General features: G+C 39.5%; 1 protein-coding gene across 3 annotated transcripts in view; it reads right to left on the reverse strand.

Moving 5' to 3' along the window:
- Positions 1-23,408, reverse strand: part of NEK10 (NIMA related kinase 10) — a 284,563-nt gene that overhangs the window by 245,086 nt on the left and 16,069 nt on the right. For 2 of the 3 annotated variants that reach the window (XM_025271973.3, XM_025271975.3), the window contains exons 2-3: positions 15,405-15,528; positions 14,977-15,037 (exon numbers count right to left, since the gene is read on the reverse strand). The exons of the other annotated variant lie outside the window; for it this stretch is intronic. In XM_025271973.3, coding sequence (XP_025127758.2) covers positions 14,977-15,037; positions 15,405-15,478 — 135 coding nt within the window. In that variant the 5' untranslated portion in view covers positions 15,479-15,528. The remainder of the gene's footprint in view (positions 1-14,976; positions 15,038-15,404; positions 15,529-23,408) is intronic. 3 annotated transcript variants of the gene reach the window in all.

Genomic DNA, 23,408 nt, shown 5'->3' on the forward strand with positions numbered 1-23,408 from the left:
ATTCCAGTCCATTTTAGTTCACTGATTCCTAAAATGTCGATGTTCACTCTTGGCATCTGCTGTTTGACCACTTCCAATTTACCTTTATTCATGGACCTAACATTCCAGGTTCCTATGCATTATTGCTCTTTACAGCATTGGAGTTTACTTCCATCACCAGTCACATCCACAACTGGGTGTTGTTTTTGCTTTGGCTCCATCTCTTCATTCTTTCTGGGGTTATTTCTCCACTCTTCTCCAGTAGCTTATTGGGCACCTACCAACCTGGGGAGTTCACCTTTCAGTGTCATATCTTTTTGCCTTTTCACACTGTTCATGGGGTTCTCAAGGCAAGAATACTGAAGTGGTTGGCCATTCCCTTTTCCAGTAGACCACATTTTATCAGAACCCTCTACCATGACCCATCCATATTGGGTGGCCCTACACAGCTCAATGCAGAGTTCCAAAGAATAGCAAGGAGAGATAAGAAAGCCTTCCTCAGCGATCAATGCAAAGAAATAGAGGAATACAACGGATTGGGGAAAGACTAGAGATATCTTCAAGAAAATTAGAAAAACCAAGGGAATATTTCATGCAAAGATGGGCACAATAAAGGACAGAAGTGGTATGGACCTAACAGAAGCAGAAGATATTAAGAAGAGGTGGCAAAAATACCAGAAGAACTATACAAAAAAAGATCTTCATGACCCAGATAACCACGATGGTGTGATCACTCACCTAGAGCCAGACATGACTTCCTAGAATGCGAAGTCAAGTGGGCCTTAGAAAGCATCACTACGAACAAAGCTAGTGGAGGTGATGGAATTTCAGTTGAGCCATTTCAAATCCTAAAAGATGATGGTATTAAAGAACTGCACTCAATATGCCAGCAAATTTGAGGAAACTCAACAAAACTGGAAAAGGTCAGCTTTCATTCCAATTCCAAAGAAAGGAAATGCCAAAGAATGTTCAAACTACTACACAATTGCACTCATCTCACATGCTAGCAAAGTAATGTTCAAAATTCTCCAAGCCAGGCTTCAACAGTACATGAACCGTGAACTTCCAGATGTTCAAGCTGGATTTAGAAAAGGCAGAGGAACCAGAGATCAAATTGCCAGCATCCATTGAATCACTTAAAAAGCAAGAGAGTTCCAGAAAAACATCTACTTCTGCTTTATTGATTATGCCAAAGCTTTTGGCTGTGTGGATCACAACAAACTGTGGACAACTCTTCAAGAGATGGGAATACCAGACCACCCACCTGCCTCCTGACAAATCTGTATACAGGTCAAGAAGCAACAGTTAGAACTGGACATGGAACAACTGACTGGTTCCAAATTGAGAAAGGAGTATGTCAAGACTGTATATTGTCACCCTGATTATTTAACTTATATGCGGAGTATATCATATGAAATGCTGGGCTGGATGAAGTACAAGCTGGAATCCAAATTGGTAGGAGAAATATCAATAACCTCAGATACACAGATGATGCCACCCTTGTGGCAGAAAGTGAAAAGCAACTAAAGAGCCTCTTGATGAAAGTGAAAGAGGAGTTAAAGAGCTGGCTTAAAACTCAACATTCATAAAACTAAGATCATGGCATCCTGTCCCATCACTTCATGGCAAATAGATGGGGAAACAATGGAAACAGTGACAGACTTTATTTTCTTGGGCTCCAAAATCACTGCAGATGGTGACTGCAGCCATGAAATGAAAAGATACTTGCTCCTTGAAAGAAAAGCTATAACCAACCTAGACAGCATATTAAAAAGCAGACATTACCTTGCTGACAAAGGTCCATCTGGTCAGAGGTATGGTTTTTCCAGTAGTCATGTATGGATGTGAGTGTTGGACTATAAAGAAAGCTGATTGCTGAAGAATTGATGCTTTTGAACTGTGGTGTTGGAGAAGACTCTTGAGAGTCCCTTGGACTGTGAGGAGATCAAACCAGTGAATTCTAAAGGAGATCAGTCCTGAATATTCATTGGAAGGATTGATACTCAAGCTGAAACTCCAATAGTTTGGCCACCTGAATTGAAAAACTGACTCATTGGAAAAGACCCTGATGCTGGGAAAGATTGAAGGCAGGAAGAGAATGGGACAACAGAGGATGAGATGGTTGGATGGCATCACCAACTCGATCTCAACATGAGTTTGAGCAAGGTCCAGGAGTTGGTGATGCACAGGGAAGCCTGGTGTGCTCATGGGGTTGCCAAGAGTCTGACACAACTGAGTGAACTGAGAACACTTCATCCAAAAACTGGAATATATATGATTTCCAACTACACATGGAACATTCTCCAGGATAGATCATATACCAGGCCACAAAACAAATCTGAATAAATTTAAGAGGACAGAAATTACATCAAGCATTTCTTTCCTAACAATAATGGCATGAAACTAGAAATACACCTGCAGAAAGAAAAATGGAAAACAAGCACTGGAGACTAAAAAATATGCTAGTAAAAAACTAATGGGTCATTGCAAAAAAACATAGGAAGTCATAAAATACTTTGAGACAAATGAAAAAAAACCAAACACAAATTTCTAAAATCTATATAGGATGCAGTAAAAGCAGATCAAAGAGGAAAGTTTATAGTGATATAGGCTTACCTCAAGAAACAAGAAAAACTCACATAAACAACCTAATTAGTCATCTATAGGAATTAGAAAAGGAAGAAGAAACAAGGCCCAAGGAAATAATAAAGATCAGAGAGGAGATAAAATAGCAACCAAAAAAAAAAAAGAAAGAAAGAAAACATCAATGACTCTAAGGGCAGTTGTTTGGAAAGATAAAATTGATAAGCCTGTAGCTAGATTCACCAAGAGAAAAGAGAGAGGATTCTAATAAACAAAATAATAAAACAGGAGCAATAACAAGCTATATTAAAGAGACAGAAAAATCCCAAGAGAATATTTCAGATAGTTATGTGCCAAAAATTGGAAAACCTAGAAGAAATGGATATATTTCTAGAAATATGCAATCTTCTAAGCCCAAATCAGGAAATATACAATCTGAATATACAGATCACTGGTAGTAAAATTTAATTAATAGCTTTAAAAAGTTTTAAAGCTTTTTAAAGCTTTTTAAAGCTTTAAAAAGTCCCAGCCAACAAAAGTCCAGGACCAAGCAGGTTCACAGGAGAATTCTATTAATACCAAACTTACAAAGAAGATTTAATGCCTATCCTTTTCAATCTATTCACAAAGATTGAAGAGGAGGGGACACCCCCAATTCATTGTATAAGGCCACCATTATTCTGATACCAAAAATAGACACTACAAAAAAAAAAAGAAAGAAAGAAACTACAGGCCAATATCTCTGATGAATATAGATGCAAAAATTTTCAACAAATATTAGCAAACTAAGTTCAATAATACATAAAAGGGTCATACACCATGATCAACTTGGATTCATTCCAAGGTCACAAGGAAATACACAAAAAAAATTATATAGCACATCTCATTAACAAAAGGAAGTATAAAAATCATATGATCACTTCAGTAGAGTCAGTAGACTCAGAAAAAAGCGTTTGAAAAAAATTTAACATAAAAACTTTCATCAAAGTTGGTATAGGGTACATATCTCAACATAATAAAGAACATATATAACAAACTCACACCTAACATCATACTCAATGATGAAAAGCTGAATGTTTTTCCTCTAAAATCATGAAAAAGACAAGGGTGCCCACTCTCTTCACCTGCATTTAACCACAATAATCAGACAAGAAAAACAAATAAAAGGCATCCCAATTGGAAGGGAAGAATAAAACTTTCAGTATTTGCAGATAACATTATATATATATATATAGAAGAATAAAACTTTTAGTATTTGCAGATAACATTATATATATATATATATGTGTGTGTGTGTATGTATATATATATATATATATATAAAAGACCTTATGGTTTCCAACCAAACACTATTAGAACTAATAAATGAATTCAGTAAAGTTTTAAGATATAAAATTAATATACAAAACTGTTGCTTTCCTATACACTAATAATGAACTATTAGAGAAAGCAAGAAAACAATCCCATTTATAATTGCATCAAAAAGAATAAAATACCTAGAAATAAATTTAACTAAGGAGGTAAAAAACCTTTACTCTGAAAACTACAAGATACTGATGAAGGAAATTAAAGGCAAAGAAATGAAAAGATATGCTATGTTTGTGGATTGCAAGAATTAATACTGTTAAAATGCACTTATTACCCAAGCAATCTATGATTTAGTGGAAAGTGAAAGGGAAAGTCGCTCAGCTGTATCCAACTCTTTGTGATTCCATGGGCCATACATTCCATGGAATTCTCCAGGCCAGAATACTGGAGTGACTAGCTGTTGTTCCCTTCTCCAAGGGATCTCCCCAACCCAGGAACTGAACCCAGGTCTCCCACATTGCAGGCAGATTCTTTACCAGCTGAGCCATCAGGAAAGCCCCTTGTGGGAATTCCATGGACTCTACGGTCCGTGGGGGTCACAAAGAGTCAGACACTATTCAGTGGAAACCCTGTCAAAGTACCTATGATATTTTTCACAGATCTAGAACAAATAATCCTAAAATTTATATGGAACTATAAAAGACCTAGCCAAAGCAATGTTGAGAAAATAAGAAAAAGAACAAAGTTGAAGGGATCACAGCCCCTGACTTAAGACGATACTACAAAGATATAAGTAATCAAACTAGTATGGCTGGGGGTTGAAGATGGTGGAAGAGTAAGATGTGGATCATCTTCCTCCTCACAAATACATCAAAAATACATTTGCATGTGGAGCAACTCCTACAGAACACCTGCTGAACACTAGCAGAAGACCTCAGACTTCCAAAAAGGCAAGCTAAACTTTACATAAAGTGGTAGGAAAAAGGAATGAAAATAAAGATACAAAGAAAAAGGGATGGGTCTTGTACCATGGGGAGGTAGCTGTGAAGGAGGAAAAGTTTTCACACACTTGGAAACCCCCTCACAGATGGGGACAAGAGGAGCTTTGGAACCTCAGAGAGGAGTGCAGCAACAAGTACATAGAAGACAAAGCACAGAGAATTTGGCACAGAGATCAATGCCAATTGGCATCTCCCAGCAGAGAAGTTGTTTGGACACCCACCACAGAGAGTCAGGGCTGGGTGCTGAGGCTCAGGCTTTGGGAGTCCGATCCCAGGGAGAGGACTGGGGTTGACTCCTATGAAGGATTGGGGTTGACTCTGTCTCCCTCTGAGGGTACTAGTACAATGCAAGTGAGAGAGTCCAGGGGAAAGCCTGGATCTGCCAAAAAGGCAAGAGATCATTGTCAAAGGGACCCTCAAACTCCTGGGGACACTCTAACTCCACAGGCTCCCAGCCTGCAGGACCCAGCCTTCACAAGTGGGATGAGTTGGCTGTGGTCTATGACCCCAGAGATGGGCACACTTGCAAATATGGGGTTTTCTCTTGGGGTTTTGTCTGTCTGTCCTTTTTTTTATTAGTAGTTTGGTTTGATTTTCCCCTATTTTCTTTTTCCCTTCTGTGCTGTGTGACTTGTAGAGTCTTGGTGCTCCAGCAAGGGGTCAGGTCTGAACCTCCAAGGTGGGAGACCCAAGTCCAGGATGTTGGATTACCAGAGGACTCCCAACCCTATGGAATACTAATCGGCAAGAACTCTCCCAAAGGCCTCCATCTCAACATTAAGACCTGGCCCCACCCAAAGGTCAGCAAGCTTCAGGGCTGCATGCTCCACATCAAACAACTAGCAAAACAGGAACACAACTGTACCCATTAGTAGACAGGCTGCTACTTGGTATGACGTACCAAGCTCACAGACTCCCCATAACATACCACTGGGCCCAACACTGCCTTTAGAGAGACAAGATCTAGCTTTAACCACCAGAACACAGGAACTAGTCCCCCTCCTCCAACCAAGTCCAACCCCACACACTGGATGCGGACTCCACAAGAATAACTACAACCTTACAGCTTGTGGAAAGGAGACCCCAAATGCAGTATATTAAACAAAATGAAAAGACAGAGAAACATGCAGCAGATGAAGGAACATGGTAAAAACCACCAGACAAAACAAATGAAGAGGAAATGGGAAATCTACCTGAAAAATAATTCAGAGTAATGACAGTAAAGATAACTCAAAACCTTGTAAATAAAATGGAGGCACAATATACAGAATGGAGGCATGGATTGAGAAGATACAAGAAACATTTAAGAACCTAGAAGAAATAAAGAACAGAAAATCAACAATGAACATCATACTAACTGAAATAAAATTTAAAAAATACACGACAGGGATCAGTAGCAGAACAGATAAGTAAGCTGGAAGATCGAAAGTTGAAAATAACTGAAGCATAGTAGAATATTGAAAAAAAAGAATGAAAATAAATGAGAACAGTCTCATAGACCTCTGGGACAAAATTAAGCACACCAACATTTGAATTAGAGGGGTTCCAGGAGAAGAAAAAAAAAAAGATATGAGAAAATATTTGAGGAGATTATAGTTGAAAACTTCCCCAGCAGGGGAAAATAAATAGCCACCCAATTCCAGGAATCCCAGAGAGTTCCATACAGGATAAATCCAAAAAGAAAAAAAGCAAGACACATATTAATCAAACTAACAAAAATTAAACACAAAGAATAAGCAAGGGAAGAGCAACAAGGGAATACAAGGAAATCCCCATCAGGGTAACAGCTGATCTTTCAGCAGAAACTCTGCAGGCCAGAAGAGAGTAGCAAGATATACTTAAACTGATGAAAGGGAAAAAAACCTACAACCAAGATTACTCTACCCAGCAAGGTTCTCACTCAGATTTGGCATAGAAATCAAAAGCTTTACAGACAAGCAAAAGTTAAGAGAATTCACCACCAAACCAGCTCTATAACAAATGCCAAAGGAACTTCTCTAGATAGGAAACACAAGAGAAAGAAAAGACTTACAAAAACAAGCCCAAATATATAGAGCAAATGGTAATATATATCATATATATAAATAATTATCATACATATAAATATATAAATCATATATTAAAATAATTATCATATATAATATATAAATCACATGTGATATAAATCACATATATAATTATATATGTGTGTATAGATCATATATATAAATAATTATATATTTATATATATAATATATAAAAATAATTATCTTAAATGTAAATGGATTCAATTCTCTAACCAAAAGAAACAGACTGGCTGAATGGATACAAAAACAAGACCCATATATATATATACTGTCTAAAAACGACCCATGTCAGACCTAGGGACACATAGAAACTGAAAGGGAGAGACTGGAGAAAGGAGAATCCTATCAAAGGTCCAGAGAAGAGCTAGCACCTATCTTGCTCAAACTGTTCCAAAATTGCAGAGGGAGGAAAACTCCCAAACTCATTCTATGAGGCCACCATCACCCTGATACTAAAACCAGACGAAGATACCACAAAAAAGGAAAATCACAGTCCAATATCATGGATGAACATAGATGCAAAAATCCTCAACAAAGTTCTAGAAAACAGAATCCAACAATATGTTAAAAGCATCACACACCATGATTAAGTAGGGTTTATCCCAGGGATGCAAGGATTCTTCAATATACACAAATCAATGTGATACACCATATTAACAAACTGAAAGATAAAAACCATATGATAATCTCAATCGATGCAGAGAAAGCTTCTGACAAAACTCAACACCCATTCACGATAATAACTCTCAAGAGTGTGGGCACAGAAAGAACATGTACCTCAACACAATAAAGGCCACAGATGACAAACCACAGCAAGTATTATTCTCAATGGTAAAAACTGAAAGCATGTCCTCTAAGATCAAGAACAAGACAAGGGTGCCCACTCTCACCACTGTTATTCAACATAGCTTTGGAAGTCCCAGTCATGGCAATCAGAAAAGAAAAAGAAATAGAAAGAATCCAGATTGGAAAAGAAGTAGTAAAACCTTCACTGTTTGCACATGACATGATACTATACATAGAAAACCCTAAAAATGCCACAAAAAACTACTAGAGCTAATCAATGAATTTAGTAAAGTGGCAGGCTTTATTAATTTTAAAATTAATACATATAAATCCCTTGCATTTCTATATACTAAATACAAAAAATCAGAAAGAGGAATTAATGAAACAATCTCATTCACCATTGCAACAAAAAGAATAAAATACCTAAGAATAAACCTACCTAAAGAGACAAAAGACCTGTATGCAGAAAACTATAAGACACTGATGAAAGAAATCAAAGATGATACAAATAGATCGATAGATATATACCATGCTCTTGAACTGAAAGAATCAATATTGTCAAAATGACTATGCTACCCAAAGCAATCTACAGATTCAATGCAATCCCTATCAAATTACCAAGGTCATTTTTCACAGAATTAGAACAAAAAATTTCACAATTTGTATGGAAACACAAATGACCCTGCATAACCAAATCAATCTTGAGAAAGAAAAACAGAGTTGGAGAAATCAACCTCCCTGACTACAAATTATACTACAAAGCTACAGTCATCAAGACAGTATGATATTGGCACAAAACAGAAATATAAACCAATGGAACAAGATAGATAACCCAGAGATAAGCCCACATACTTGTGAGTACCTTATCTTTGACAAAGGAAGCAAAAAATACAATGGAGAAAAGACAGCTTCCTCAATAAGTGATGGTGGGAAAACTGGAGAGCTACATGTTGGAATACTTCCTAACACCATACATAAAAATAAACTCAAAATGGATTAAAGACTTACATGTAAAGCCAGAAACTATAAAAGCTCTTAAAGGAAAACATAGGCAGTACACTCTTTGTTATAAATCACAGCAAGATTCTCTCTGACCCACTTCCTAGACTAATGAAAATAAAAAGGAAAATAAACAAATGGGGCCTAATAAAACTTAGCTTTTACACAGCAAAGGAAACTATAAAGAAGATGAAAAGATGATCCTCAGAATGGGAGAAAATAATTGCAAACAAAGCAACTGACAAAGGGTTAATCTCCAAAATATAAAAGCAGCTCATATAACTCAATATTGGAAAAACAACCCAATCAAAAAATGGGCAGCACCTAAACAGACATTTCTCCAAAGAAGACATACAGATGGCCAATAAACACATGAAAAGCTGCTCAACATCACTCATTGTTAGAGAAACGCAAATCAAAACTACAGTGAGTAGTTTTGATGAGTCACTCATGTGACTCACCCCACATGAGTCAGAATGTCCATCATTAAAAAATCTACAAATGATAAATGCTGGAGAGGATGTGGAGAAAAGGTAATCCTCCTGCACTGTTGGTGGGAATGTAATCTGATACAGCCACTATGGAAAACAGTATCAGTCAGTTCAGTTCAGTCGCTTAGTCGTGTCTGACTCTTCCCGACTCCATGAATCCCAGCACGCCAGGCCTCCCTGTCCATCACCAACTCCCGGAGTTCACTCAGACTCACGTCCATCGAGTCAGTGATGCCATCCAGCCATCTCATCCTCTGTCGTCCCCTTCTCCTCCTGCCCCCAATCCCTCCCAGCATCAGAGTCTTTTCCAATGAGTCAACTCTTTGCATGAGGTGGCCAAAGTACTGGAGTTTCAGCTTCAGCATCATTCCCTCCAAAGAAATCCCAGGGCTGATCGCCTTCAGAATGGACTGGTTGGATCTCCTTGCAGTCCAAGGGACTCTCAAGAGTCTTCTCCAACACCACAGTTCAAAAGCATCAATTCTACAGTGCTCAGCCTTCTTCACAGTCCAACTCTCACATCCATACATGACCACAGGAAAAACCATAGCCTTGACTAGATGGACCTTTGTTGGCAAAGTAATGTCTCTGCTTTTGAATATGCTATCTAGGTTGGTCATAACTTTCCTTCCAAGGAGTAAGCGTCTTTTAATTTCATGGCTGCAGTCACCATCTGCAGTGATTTTGGAGGCCAAAAACACTAAGTCTGACACTGTTTCCACTGTTTCCCCATCTATTTCCCATGAAGTGATGGGACCGGATGCCATGATCTTCGTTTTCTGAATGTTGAGCTTTAAGCCAACTTTTTCACTCTCCTCTTTGATTTTCATCAAGAGGCTTTTTAGCTCCTCTTCACTTTCTGCCATAAGGGTGGTGTCATCTGCATATCTGAGGTTATTGATATTTCTCCCGGCAATCTTGATTCCAGCTTGTGTTTCTTCCAGTCCAGCGTTTCTCATGATGTACTCTGCATGTAAGTTAAATAAGCAGGGTGACAATATACAGCCTCGATGTACTCCTTTTCCTGTTTGGAACCAGTCTGTTGTTCCATGTCCAGTTCTAACTGTTGCTTCCTGACCTGCATACAGATTTCTCAAGAGGCAGGTCAGGTGGTCTGGTATTCCCATCTCTTTCAGAATTTTCCACAGTTTATTGTGATCCACACAGTCAAGGGCTTTGGCATAGTCAATAAAGCAGAAATAGATGTTTTTCTGGAACTCTCTTGCTTTTTCCATGATCCAGCGGATATTGGCAATTTGATCTCTGGTTCCTCTGCCTTTTCTAAAACCAGCTTGAACATCTGGAAGTTCACGGTTCGCGTATTGCTGAAGCCTGACTTGGAGAATTTGGAGCATTACTTAACTAGCGTGTGAGATGAGTGCAATTGTACAGTAGTTTGAGCATTCTTTGGCATTGCCTTTCTTTGGGATTGGAATGAAAACTGACTTTCCCAGTCCTGTGGCCACTGCTGAGTTTTCCAAATTTGCTGGCATATTGAGTGCAGCACTTTCACAGCATCATCTTTCAGGATTTGAAATAGCTCCACTAGAATTCCATCACCTCCACTAGCTTTGTTCGTAGTGGTGCTTTCTAAGGCCCACTTGACTTCACATTCCAGGATGTCTGGCTCTAGGTCAGTGATCACACCATCGTGATTATCTGGGTTGTGAAGATCTTTTTTGTACAGTTCTTCTGTGTATTCTTGCCACCTCTTCTTAATATCTTCTGCTTCTGTTAGGTCCATACCATTTCTGTCCTTTATCGAGCCCATCTTTGCATGAAATGTCCCCTTGGTATCTCTAATTTTCTTGAAGAGATCTCTAGTCTTTCCCATTCTGTTGTTTCCCTCTATTTCTTTGCAATGATCACTGAGGAAGGCTTTCTTATCTCTTCTTGCTATTCTTTGGAACTCTGCATTCAGATGTTTATATCTTTCCTTTTCTCCTTTGCTCTTCGCTTCTCTTCTTTTCACAGCTATTTGTAAGGCCTCCCCAGACAGCCATTTTGCTTTTTTGCGTTTCTTTTCCATGGGGATGGTCTTGATCCCTGTCTCCTGTATAATGTCACGAACCTCATTCCATAGTTCATCAGGCACTCTATCTATCAGATCTAGGCCCTTAAATCTATTTCTCACTTCCACTGTATAATCATAAGGGATTTGATTTAGGTCATACCTGAATGGTCTAGTGGTTTTCCCTACTTTCTTCAATTTCAGCCTGAATTTGGTAATAAGGAGTTCATGATCTGAGCCACAGTCAGCTCCTGGTCTTGTTTTTGTTGACTGTATAGAGCTTCTCCATCGTTGGCTGCAAAGAATATAATCAATCTCATTTCGGTGTTGACCATCTGGTGATGTCCATGTGTAGAGTCTTCTCTTGTCTTGTTGGAAGAGGGTGTTTGCTATGACCAGTGCATTTTCTTGGCAAAACTCTATTAGTCTTTGCCTGCTTCATTCTGTAGATATTCCTTTAAAAACTAGAAATAAATCTACCATATGACCCAGCAATCCCACTATTGGGCATATACCCTGAGAAAACCACAATTCTAAAAGACACATGTACCCCAATGTTCACTGAAGCAATATTTACCACAGCTAGGACACGTAAGCTACCTAGATGTCTATCAACAGATGAATGGATAAAGAAGTTATAGTACATTTATACAATGGAATATTACTCAGCCATAAAAAGGAATGCATTCGAGTCAGTTGTAGTGAAGGGGATGAAACTAGAGCCTATTATACAGAATGAAGTAAGTAAAAATGAGAAAAACAAGTATCACATATTAGCACATATATATGGAATCTAGAAAAATGTATTTATGAACTTAGTAGAGAATGGACTTGTGAACACAGCAGGGGAAGGTGAGCATGGGACAAATTGAGAAAGTAGCATTGACATACATACACTATATGTATAAAACAGATAGCTAGTAACAAGATGCTAAATAATACAGCTTGGGGCTCTGTGATGACCTAGAGGGGTGGGATGGGAGGAGAGGAGGAAGGCTCTGGAGGAAAGGGATATACATACAATTATGACTTATTTGCATTGTTGCAAGGCAAAAACAAACACAAAATCGTAAAGCAATTTTCTACCAATTAAAAAATAAAATTAATAAAAAACAGTAAGTTGTTGGCACCAAAAGAGACACATAGATCAAGAACCCAGAAAAAAAACCCACACACTTAAATGATCAATTAATTTATGACAAAGGAAACAAGAATATACAGTGGGGAAAAGACAGTCTTTCAGTAACTGGTGCTGGGAAAACTGAACAGGTACATGTAGAAGAATGAAATTAGAATATATTCTCTAATGAACTCAAAATAGATCAAAGATCTAAATGTAAGACTGGAAACCATACAACTCCTAAAAACACTCTGACATAAATTGTAGCAATATTTTTTGGCTCTGTCTTCTAAAGGAAATGAAAAAAAAATAAACAAATGGGACATAATTAAACTTAAAAGCTTTTGCACAGCAAAGAAAACCATCAACATAATTAAAAGACAACCTACTGAATGAGAGAAAATATTTTCAAATGATGATGACCAGTAAAGGGTTAATATCCAAACTATATAAACAGTTTATACAACTTCAATATTTAAAAAAGTGATTTTAAAAATGGGCAGAAGACCTAAACAGACGTACTTCAAAAGAAGGCATACAGATAGCCAACAGGCACATGAAAAGATGCTAACCTTGCTAATGATCAGGGAAATGCAAATCAAAACCACAATGAGATATCATCTCACATCCATCAGAATGGCTGTCATGACAAAGACAACAAATAAAATTTGGCAAGGATGTGGGAAGAAGGGAATAATGTTGGCAGGAATGTAAATTGGTACAGCCACTATGGAGAACAGTATGGAGATTCTTCAAAAACCTAAAGACAGAACTACCATAGGATACAGAAATTCCACTCCTGGGTACATAGCCAAGGAAAATGAAAACATTAATTTGAAAAGCTACATACACCCTAATGTTTATTGCAGTATTATTTAACAATAGACATAGTATGGAAGCACCCTAAGTGTCCATCAACAGATTAATGTATACACACACACACAATGAAATTCACTCAGTTGTAAAGGAAAATAAATATTGTCTGTGCAACAACATGGATGGCCCTAGAAATTATTATCCTTAGTGAAATAAATCCCAGAAAGACAAATTCTATATGTTACCACTTTAACGTGGACTCTAAAAAAATAAACAAATGAATGTAGTAAGTCCTCTATATACAAACTTTCAAGCTGCAAACTTTCAAAAATGTGAATGTATGTTTGCATGTCCAGTCACGTAAAGCTATTTCACATGTCTGGCATATGTTATCACAGGTATGCGTCCTCTACAAGTGGTTGTGTTTTTGTACAGTACTGTATAGAGAACAGTATCTTTATTTCAAGCCCAGGAAGTCTAGAAGCAAGTGTAAAAGCAGCAGTGACATAGCTGCACTTTTCAAGGTACTGTACTGTGTGATTTAAAACGTTTTCTTTTTGTGTGTGTTTGTTTTTTTTATATATTAATTGTGTGAAAAGTATTATAAACCTATTGCACTATATAGCCAATTGTGTTAGTTGGGTACCTAGGCTAATTTCGTTGGACTTACGAACAAATTGGACTTATGAATGCACTCTGGGAACATAACTCATTCATTGAAGGGGGACTTACTGTATAACAAAACAGAAACAGACTCACAGATACAGAGAATAAACTAGTGGTTACCAGAGGGGAGAGGCAAATGGGGAGGGGTGATATAGGCGTAGAGGATTAAAAGGTACAAACTACTATGTATAAAACAAATAAGCTAATAGGATATATTATACAGCACAGGAAATATAGCCAATATCTGAATATAAATCTTAAAAGATTTACATAGTATAATCTTAAAAGAGTGAATCATTATGCTATACAACTGAATTTAATATAATATTGTTAATCAACTATACTTCAATAAAAAAAAATTTTAATGCCATAGTTCTCTGGTAAGTTTAGTAGATACAACAAAAGCCAGTAGGGCTATATTACCACGTGAGCTCATAAACAAATTTGCTTAAACAAGTTTATCACAGTAGACTTTGGAATCTTGCTCCCAGGGTTCAAATCCCAGCTCTGTCATTTGCTAATTGACCATGCTAAATAAGTATCTGCTGTTTTTATTGCTACTAGCATTTCTGTGTTATTCCCCAAGGCTTCACGGATAGCCTCTAATCTCACGCCTCTCCAAAGTCTTACAGAAGCTAAACCAAAAAAAAGTCTAGAGATAAATTCAAGTGGCAGTACCATTGTTTCCATTAAAAAACTTAAAAATGCTATTGTAAAAATAGTCAAAACTCACTCCTTCATTTCCCCTGCTTTTGGTGAGCCAGCATCAAGAGCGGTGCTGTAGCAGTTGGGCAGCCTGAAAAGCAGGGGAGGGGAGAAGGAAAATGGGATGTACAGTGTTTTGGAGAAATCAGCTCCCCTAGAGCTCTGCAGGGTCAGACACTGAGCATTCAATAGAAGAACGTATCCTTTCTATATTGATGCGTTTTGCAGGTTAGCACCAGGCATGAGAGCAGAGGAATGAAAAGGCTGTGGATGCATAGTCCTGCTTCCTGACCCTGAACCAGGTATGAGAGAAACAACGGGAAGAAAGATGAAACACATGAAAGAACAAAGGAAAATAGATGTATCGTTCATAAGATGTTCAATGGATCCTTTGGAAACGTGATTTCTCTGTCATTAATGGACGTGCATTCTTTGAAAACACTACCTGTTGCTTGCTTGATTGAACGTTCAAAAGGCACAGAAGTCTTTTAAGATCTGAATAGTCCCTAGGAGAAAGAATAACACAGTGTCAACCGACAGAAGACTCTGGGTGAACCTGTTGTGTTACCCACTAGTAACATGGACCCCTGCCACTTGGAGGCCTGCTTTTATAGACTGAAACATATACAAACCAAACATCTCTTTAGTGAGTGAAGTCGCTCAGTCGTGTCCGACTTTTTGCGACACCATGGACTGTAGCCTACCAGGCTCCTCCGACTATGGGATTCTCCAGGCAAGAATACTGGAGAGGGTTAAAAAGGGCAAACATTTCAGTGGAGACTCTACCCCAGAGTAGGAGTTGTCAAGGATCTACACTGTGGTTGCTGGTCACTGCTTGAGCTAATAATAAGCAAAAACTCAGTATGGTGTTACCTGGTGGTGACTCCTTGCTGTTTTTTATCAGTTGATTTTTCAGTGGCCTTCACTTTTTTGTCTTGATCAGGCATTGTAAATCATCAATGCCCCAGAATTAACATCGCATTCCTTTCAAAGTAAACTGGAAGGAAAAACTTTAGTTGGCTTGTGTGCTCCAAAATATTCTCAATTAATGCAAATACACTTAAAACATTTATTTAAATATGCACAAACTAACATTTACTTCTAATACAATAATAAAAATGCTAATATGAGTAACATTTACTATTTATCATTCAAAGGCCTCTGGATACATTTAGGGCATAGTTTATAATTATAGTAGTGAAAAGTGAAAGTGAGTCGCTCAGTCGTGTCCGACTCTTTGCGACCCCCATGGACTGTAGCCTACCAGGCTCCTCTCTCCATGGGATTTTCCAGACGAGTCCTGGAGTGGGTTGCCATTTCCTTCTCCAGAGGATCTTCCCAACCAAGGGATCGAACCCGGGTCTCCCACATTGTAGGCAGATACTTTATTGTCTGAGCCACAAGGGAAGTCAACTATAGTAGTACCTGAGCCTATATTTTCTGAGTCATTCTTGATTTCAAATATTCTGACTCATTACCCCCAACAAGTACTTTTCTGCTTGCCAGGAAAAGTGTCCATATTTGGGGTTTCCAAAATATTTATAAGCAAATACCTGAAGTCCCACTGACACTTTTATGCCATCTTACTTGTCTTTCTCGGTAAGTTTCCTTAACAGCGCACTGCTAGTTTAGGGAGCTCCTCTCTCATCGTGGGTCAGTTCAGTTCAGTCGCTCAGTCATGTCCGACTCTTTGCAACCCCATGAATCACAGCATGCCAGGCCTCCCTGTCTATCACCAACTCCCAGAGTTCACTCAAACTCACGTCCATCGAGTCGGTGATGCCATCCAGCCATCTCATCCTGTGTTGTCCCCTTTTCCTCCTGCCCCCAATCCCTCCCAGCATCAGAGTCTTTTCCAATGAGTCAACTCTTCGCATCAGGAGGCCAAAGTACTGGAGAAGGGAATGGCAAACCACTTTAGTATTCTTGCCATGAGAACCCATTGTGGGTCATGTCCCTAAAAATTCCAGAGAAAGCTCCACCAAATGCACTGCACTTGCCAATGCATTACAGTGTCAAGGGCAACACACAGAATATCCTTGGATTTCCAGAATGCCTAAAACTTTCAGGCTGAATCCCCACGTGGGACAACTACAGCCATAATCTCGTCTGCCAGAACTGGGTCAGCCTTGCACAGTCCCTGAACTCACTTAAGCATCCTGTTTAAAACAAGACAATTGGCTCACAATCAAAATAGAGTTATTCATGCTAACCCTGGGGTCAACCAAACTAAATTGCAATTTCAGCTTTCCCCAAGATGGAAACTTAAACTAGCCAATCAGGAATCTCCTGATTAGCACTAGTTAGGTAAGCAGCCTGATAAAACCTTCCATCCTCTTTGGGAAAAGTAACATTGCAATAACCAATCGCTTTTTGACTAGTATAACTTCTTTCCTATTTTCTTCTGCCTATAAAAAGTCTTTCATTTTGTACAGTTCCTTAGAGCTCCTTGCTATCTGCTAGACAGAATGCTGCCCAGTTCATTAATTGATGAATAAAGCCAATAAGATCTTTAAAATGTACTCAATTAAGTTTTGTTTTTAACAATTCAGACAGTGGGGCATCTAGCCTGGGAATACAAGACAGTAAGCACCTCACTCTTCTGAATTAAGCTTTGTCATCATTATGGTCACCCTTCCTGGGATCTGATGAGGTGGTGGCTCAGATGTTAAAGTGTCTGCCTACAATGTGGGTGACCCGGATTCAATCCCTGGGTCAGGAAGATTCCTGGAGAAGGAAATGGCAACCCACTCCAGTAGTCTTGCCTGGAAAATCCCATGGACAGAGGAGCCTGGTAGGCTACAGTCCATGGAGTCTCAAAGAGTCAGACACAACTGAGCGACTTCAGTTTCCTAGGATAAGCTTTAATACTAGTTTCCACCACTACTCAAAAGGTTAGGATGAGTTCAACAATGGAGAATAATTTATTTAATAAAACCCTTCATTAATCAATTTCTGATTAAGTTGTTTTTGTTTCCAGAATAGAAACCAAAAAATAGTTGAAGATACCCATACTTTCAATTACATGGAACATACAAATTTAAACATACTATTGGTTTAGTTCTTGATTGAATGTAAAATTTTCCAGTTGTGCTTCAATGCTAGTGCTTGCCTTCAGAGTGTTTTTCAGGCATGAAAAAGTATGCATTGCTGTCCTATAATTCCACGCCTTAATGTATTATAGAATTAATGGTCAAAATCCAAGTGTTTCAGAAGTGCTGCCAAGTCGCTTCAGTCGTGTCTGACTCTGCGTGACCCCATAGACGGCAGCCCACCAGGCTCCCCCTTCCCTGGGATTCTCCAGGCAAGAACACTGGAGTGGGTTGCTGTTTCCTTCTCCAATGCATTAAAGTGAAAAGTGAAAGTGAAGTTGCTCAGTTGTGTCCGACTCTAGCAACCCCATGGACTGCAGCCCACCAGGCTCCTCTGTCCATGGAATTTTCCAGGCAAAAGTACTGGAGTGGGGTTTCAGAAGTACTTAGAGGCAAAAGGAATGGGTGTTTTACTGCAACAGAATCAAGCAAAATTTAATTTTGTAAAATGAACAAAGACAGTATATCTAAGGATTTAAAATTACTTTCCCAGTGTAGTTGCATATTTGTAACAAATAGTTCAGCTGGAATTGAGCTGAAGACCAAGGTTCTCATCACAGATGCACATCAAGCAAAGTACAATAACAGTATTTTAGGACTGTGCCCAGGACCTAAAACCATGGATTTATTCTTTCAACAAATATTTATTGAATGTGTACTATGTTCAATCTCAGATTGAAAAGTACTGAAAATAAAAGAGGCTACTCAGATATAGGCTTCTACTACAAACAAAGAAAAACCCACTTAGGAACTTTAAAATATGTTTTGTGAGATATTCACACAAAGATTTGTTTTGAGTGAGTGAGCAAAGTCGCTCAGTTGTGTCCAACTCTTTGCGACCCCATGGACTGTAACCCACCAGGCTCCTCCGTCCATGGGATTCTCCAGGCAAGAATACTGGAGTGGGTTGCCATTTCCTTCTCCAGGGGATCTTCCCGACCCACAGATCGAACCCAGGTCTCCTGCATTGCAGGCAGACACTTTTACCTCTGAGCCACGAGGGAAGCCCAAGATTTGTTTTAGCATCTGTTTAAAAGAAAGAAAGGAGAAAGGGAGTAATAAAGGGAGGGGTAGGGAGGGAAAAAGGAAGAATGAATGATCTGTACATAATTTTTCAACAGCAAAAGATCCAAGTGCTTTTCATATATAAATATTAAAATGCCCCAAAAGTTCTAAAATAAATGGAAATCCAGTCAAAATAAATATAATCTAACTTCACCTTTCCTTCAAGAACAGAGGGAAAGTTCCATACAGATACACTGGCCTGTTGGCTTCCAATTCTGCTCAAACCATAGCTCCAGCCTGTTTTAGAAACAGGATGTCAAAGTCACAGTGATTAGCATGTGAAAATGTGTGGAAAAGCTCTTGGGCTTCTGAAGGCAGAGGACCACATCTGCCACAGTCTTACTGCTAAATGCCTTGTCTTATTCTGTGGTTTAATCTCTGTGATTTTATTGACTGGTGGGTGAACAGGAAATAATCCTCTAATAGTTTTATCAGTTTAAGATTAGCTTCTACTCTGTGAACTGGAAGAATGAAAATACATAACTCTCTAGAAATGTTTCTCTTAATTAAACAGTAAACAAATTCACCAGAATCAGAAGAAACAGGCAATTGCCTTTAGGACAAAAAAAGAAAATCCTTTGCACTTGGTGGCTGTTAAAATGGAAACTATTCTGGAAAAAAAAAAAAAATTCAAGAAGTTGGAAATACTATATTTAATTTAATCCCATATTTAATTAACAAAAATGATTATACTATACCAAACACTATTTAGATAGCATCACAGACTCAGTGGACATGGATTTGAGCAAAGTGTGGGAGACAGTGAAGAACAGGGCATCCTGGTGTGGTATAGTCCACCGCGTCGCATACAGTTGGACACGACTTGGTGACTAAACAACAACAAGAGGGCTATAATTCAAAACTGATGGGTGGGGAAAAGGGCGGTTCACATCTGAAGTCATTTTCTAGAAGCAAACAACTTTCTGAATTAGTGTTTCTTAGAGATGAGGTGAGGGCAAGAGTCCTACAGGCAGAGTTTGCCTCAGAGCCAGCATCTAAACCTGAGGGAAGGGTGGTTGGTCCTGAGGGAGATCCTAGCCTTCAAGGTAAGGGAGCAAGGCCCTAGGGGGCATTCCTGGGGCAGACCCCTCCCACATACCCTCTGCTGTAGCTCCTCTCTGAAGTACCTAGATAATAGCATTTGATGCACATTTCCTGAGTTGCTTTACAGATACAGATACATAATAAAGAAGAAATTAACTAGCTGATGATCATAAGCACCTACTGGCACCTGAAGATTGATGATGTTAATGCCCTGTAACCTCACCATCAACCAACCATGACTGTGTAGGAGCTGATCTCACACCCCAAGACCCACCGACTCCCCAACCTGGCCTTTCTACACACTGCTGTATTTAAAATGGATAATCAACAGGGACCTACTGTATAGCACATGGAACTCTGTGGAGTGTTATGTGGCAGCCTGGATGGGAGGGGGATTTGGAGGAGAATGGATACATGTATATGTATAATGGAGTCTTTTGCTGTTCACCTGAAATTATCACAATATTGTTTGTTAATTGGCTATATCCTGATACAAAATAAAAAGTTTAAAAATAAATAAAATAAAAATGCTTTGCTAAAAGGCATCAGGAAGTTCAGGTTTTTTGAGTATTAACTGCCTGGACTCCTTGCTGGGCCCCTGCACCATCCTTCACCATAGCTTGTTGTTTAGTTGCTCAATCGTGTCTGACTCTGCGACCCCAGAGACTGCAGCATGCCAAGCTTCCCTGTCCTTCACTGTCTCTCAGAGTTTGCTCAAACTCAGGTCAATTGGGTCGGTGATGTCATCCAACTATCTCATCCTCTGTCGTCCCCTTCTCCTCCTGCCTTCAGTTTTTCCCAGCATCAGGGTCACCTTCAATGAGTAGGCTTTTCACATCACGTGGCCAAAGTATTGGAGCTTCAGCATCAGTCCTTCCAACGAGTATTCAGGATTGATTTCCTTTAGGATTGACTGGCTTGATTTCCTTACTGTCCAAGGGACCCTCAAGAGTCTTCTCAAACACCACAGTTTGAAAGCATCAATTCTTCAGCACTCAGCCTTCTTTATGATCCACTTCTCACATCCATACATGACTACTGGAAAAACCATCAAAGTGATGTCTCTTTCTAATACAGTGTCTAGGTTTGTCATAGCTTTTCTTTCAAGGAGTAAGCATCTTTTAATTTCATGGCTGAAGTCATCATCTGTGGTAATTTTGGAGCCCAAGAAAATAAAGTCTGTCCCTGTTTCCATTGTCTCCCCATCTATTTGCCATGAAGTGATGGGACAGAATGCCACGATCTTAGTTTTTTGAATGTTGAGTTTTGAGCCAGTTTTTCCTTCACTGCAGCTAGATGTCCGTAGACTAGCTTTACTGTGCGTGGGCTAGTGGACCTGAGTTTGGTTCTGTGACACAGGCACTGCTGACTGGGGCAAAGAGACTCCAGTAGCTTAAACAAAATTATCCCAGAAGAGAGACCCAAAGCTGGCTGCTAGAAGCAAAACTCTGAAGCCAATACCTGGGCACAAGCCATCCTTGGAGATGGGGCCTCTGTGGACGTCCACATCCCCCATGGATCAGTGTGGTTGATGGGGATTCAAGGGCCAGGCTGCAGGTGCACATGGAGCTGAAGCGGGGGCCGTAGCTGCCAACTGCCAAGCTAACCTCTCTCCTGCTCAGACTGACTCCTCTGAGTCCTTCCAGGTCTCCCTTCTCCTCCGCCCACGGGCTGCTTTGGGTCATTCAGCCTCAACTCATGTCCCCTCCTTGCTGAGGACTCCCCAGCACCCATTTGCCCACACTCTCACCACTCCACCCTGTTTCAGCCCCTCATGGGGCTCATCGACATTAGAACTCTAGCCAGTCACTGGTTTCTGTGCCCCGTGTGGGCAGGGACCACGTCCGCTTTATCCCTACACACCAGACAAACGGCAGAGTAAGCACAGTGTGTGAAATCAAAAAGTATTTGTGCCACAATCTGTAACAAGTGGCTCAGGCATTTTTACCAAAGTTCATGAATTACTTGCTTTTTGTGCGTGGTATGCTCATTTGCTCAGTCATGTCCGACTCTTTGCAACCCCATGGACTGTAGCCTGCCATGCTCTTCTGTCCATGGGGTTTTCCAGACAAGAATATTGAAGTGGGTTGCCATTTCCTCCTCCAGGGGATCTTCCCAACCCAGGGACTGGACCCAAATCTCCTGCATTGCTGGCGGGTTCTTTACCACCACGCCACCTGGGAAGCATTTGCTTTTTAACAATTGTTAATTTTGGAACTAGAGCCCCCCGTGACTCCCAAACCCTGAGTCTGGTGCTCCTCCTCAGAGCCCAGCACAAAACCCCACATTGCAGACCTGGGCCAAAAGCACGCAGTACTGGGCCTCCCATGTTCACCAGACACATGGTAGGTGACAGTAAATGTTTATTAAACAAAAAAATTAATGAATGGATGAATAAATAAAAGTTATTTTTAAAAACCAATGTAATTATCGCACAAATGGATTCATAAGTATTTGCAATGTTATGATACTATTGAACACACTCAGGAATGACCTAACTCAGTATTTCCCAACCTTTTTGGCACCAGGCTCCAATTTTGTGGAAGACAATTTTTCCATGGACTGGGGTGGGAGGATGGTTTCAGGATGATTCAAGTATATTACATTTATTATGAACTTTATTTCCATTATTATTAGATTGTGATATATAATGAAATAATTAAACAACTTAATATAATACAGAATCAGATTATCTGGCATTAGATTCTCATAAGGAGCACACAACCCAGATCCCTCACATGCACAGTTCACAGTGGGGTTCAAGCTCCCATGAGGATCTAATGCAACTGCTGATCTGACAGGACACAGAGCTCAGCAATGTGAGCAATGGGGAGTGGTTGTAAATTCAGATGAAGCTTCCACTTGCTTGTCTGCAGCTCACCTCCTGCTGTGCAGCTCAGTTCCTAATAGGCCATAGACTGGTACCCCTGATCTAACTTATTCAACCTTTAGGAAGAAAATTAGAGTCCTCAAATTGTGGTGTTGGAGAAGACTCTTGAGAGTCCCTTGGACACCAAGGAGATCAAACCAGTCAATCCCAAAGGAAATCAACCCTGAATATTCATTGGAAGAACTGATGTTGAAGCTGAAGCTCCAATACTTTGGCCACCTGATGCAAGAGCTGACTGATTGGAAAAGACTCTGATCCTGGGAAAGATTAATGGTAGGAGGAGAAGGGGACGACAGAGGATGAGATGGTTAGATATTATTACCGACTCAGTGGACATGAGTTTGAGCAAACTCCGGGAAATAGTGAAAGACAAGGAAGCCCGGCATGCTGCAGTTCATGGGGTTGCAAAGAGTTGGACACAACTTAGGGGCTGAACAACAACAACAAAATAAGAGAATATTCATGAGCAGTGTTTCTCAAATTATCTATAAAGTTTTGTGTTTTTTTTTTAAATTTCCAATATATTATGGACCAACACTTGTAACTGAGCAGTATCTTATTCGGCAAAATAAGTCCATCACTGATTATGTGCTTGGACAGCGTGGTAATGTCAAATTGCCATAAGTATTTCTCAATGCTTGCTCTCAATTTTGTACTTCTCAATCGTCGACATGCTAATCTGAAAGACCACCTGACTAGCACTGTTCTAGGTAACTGAGGTCTCTCCTTTCAAATAACAATATTGTTTTCACAGTGATGCTAGGTGACTCTCTGAAAACCACTGCC

The sequence above is a fragment of the Bubalus bubalis genome, chromosome 21 (genome assembly GCF_019923935.1).
Source record: "Bubalus bubalis isolate 160015118507 breed Murrah chromosome 21, NDDB_SH_1, whole genome shotgun sequence".
Lineage (NCBI taxonomy): Eukaryota > Metazoa > Chordata > Mammalia > Artiodactyla > Bovidae > Bubalus > Bubalus bubalis.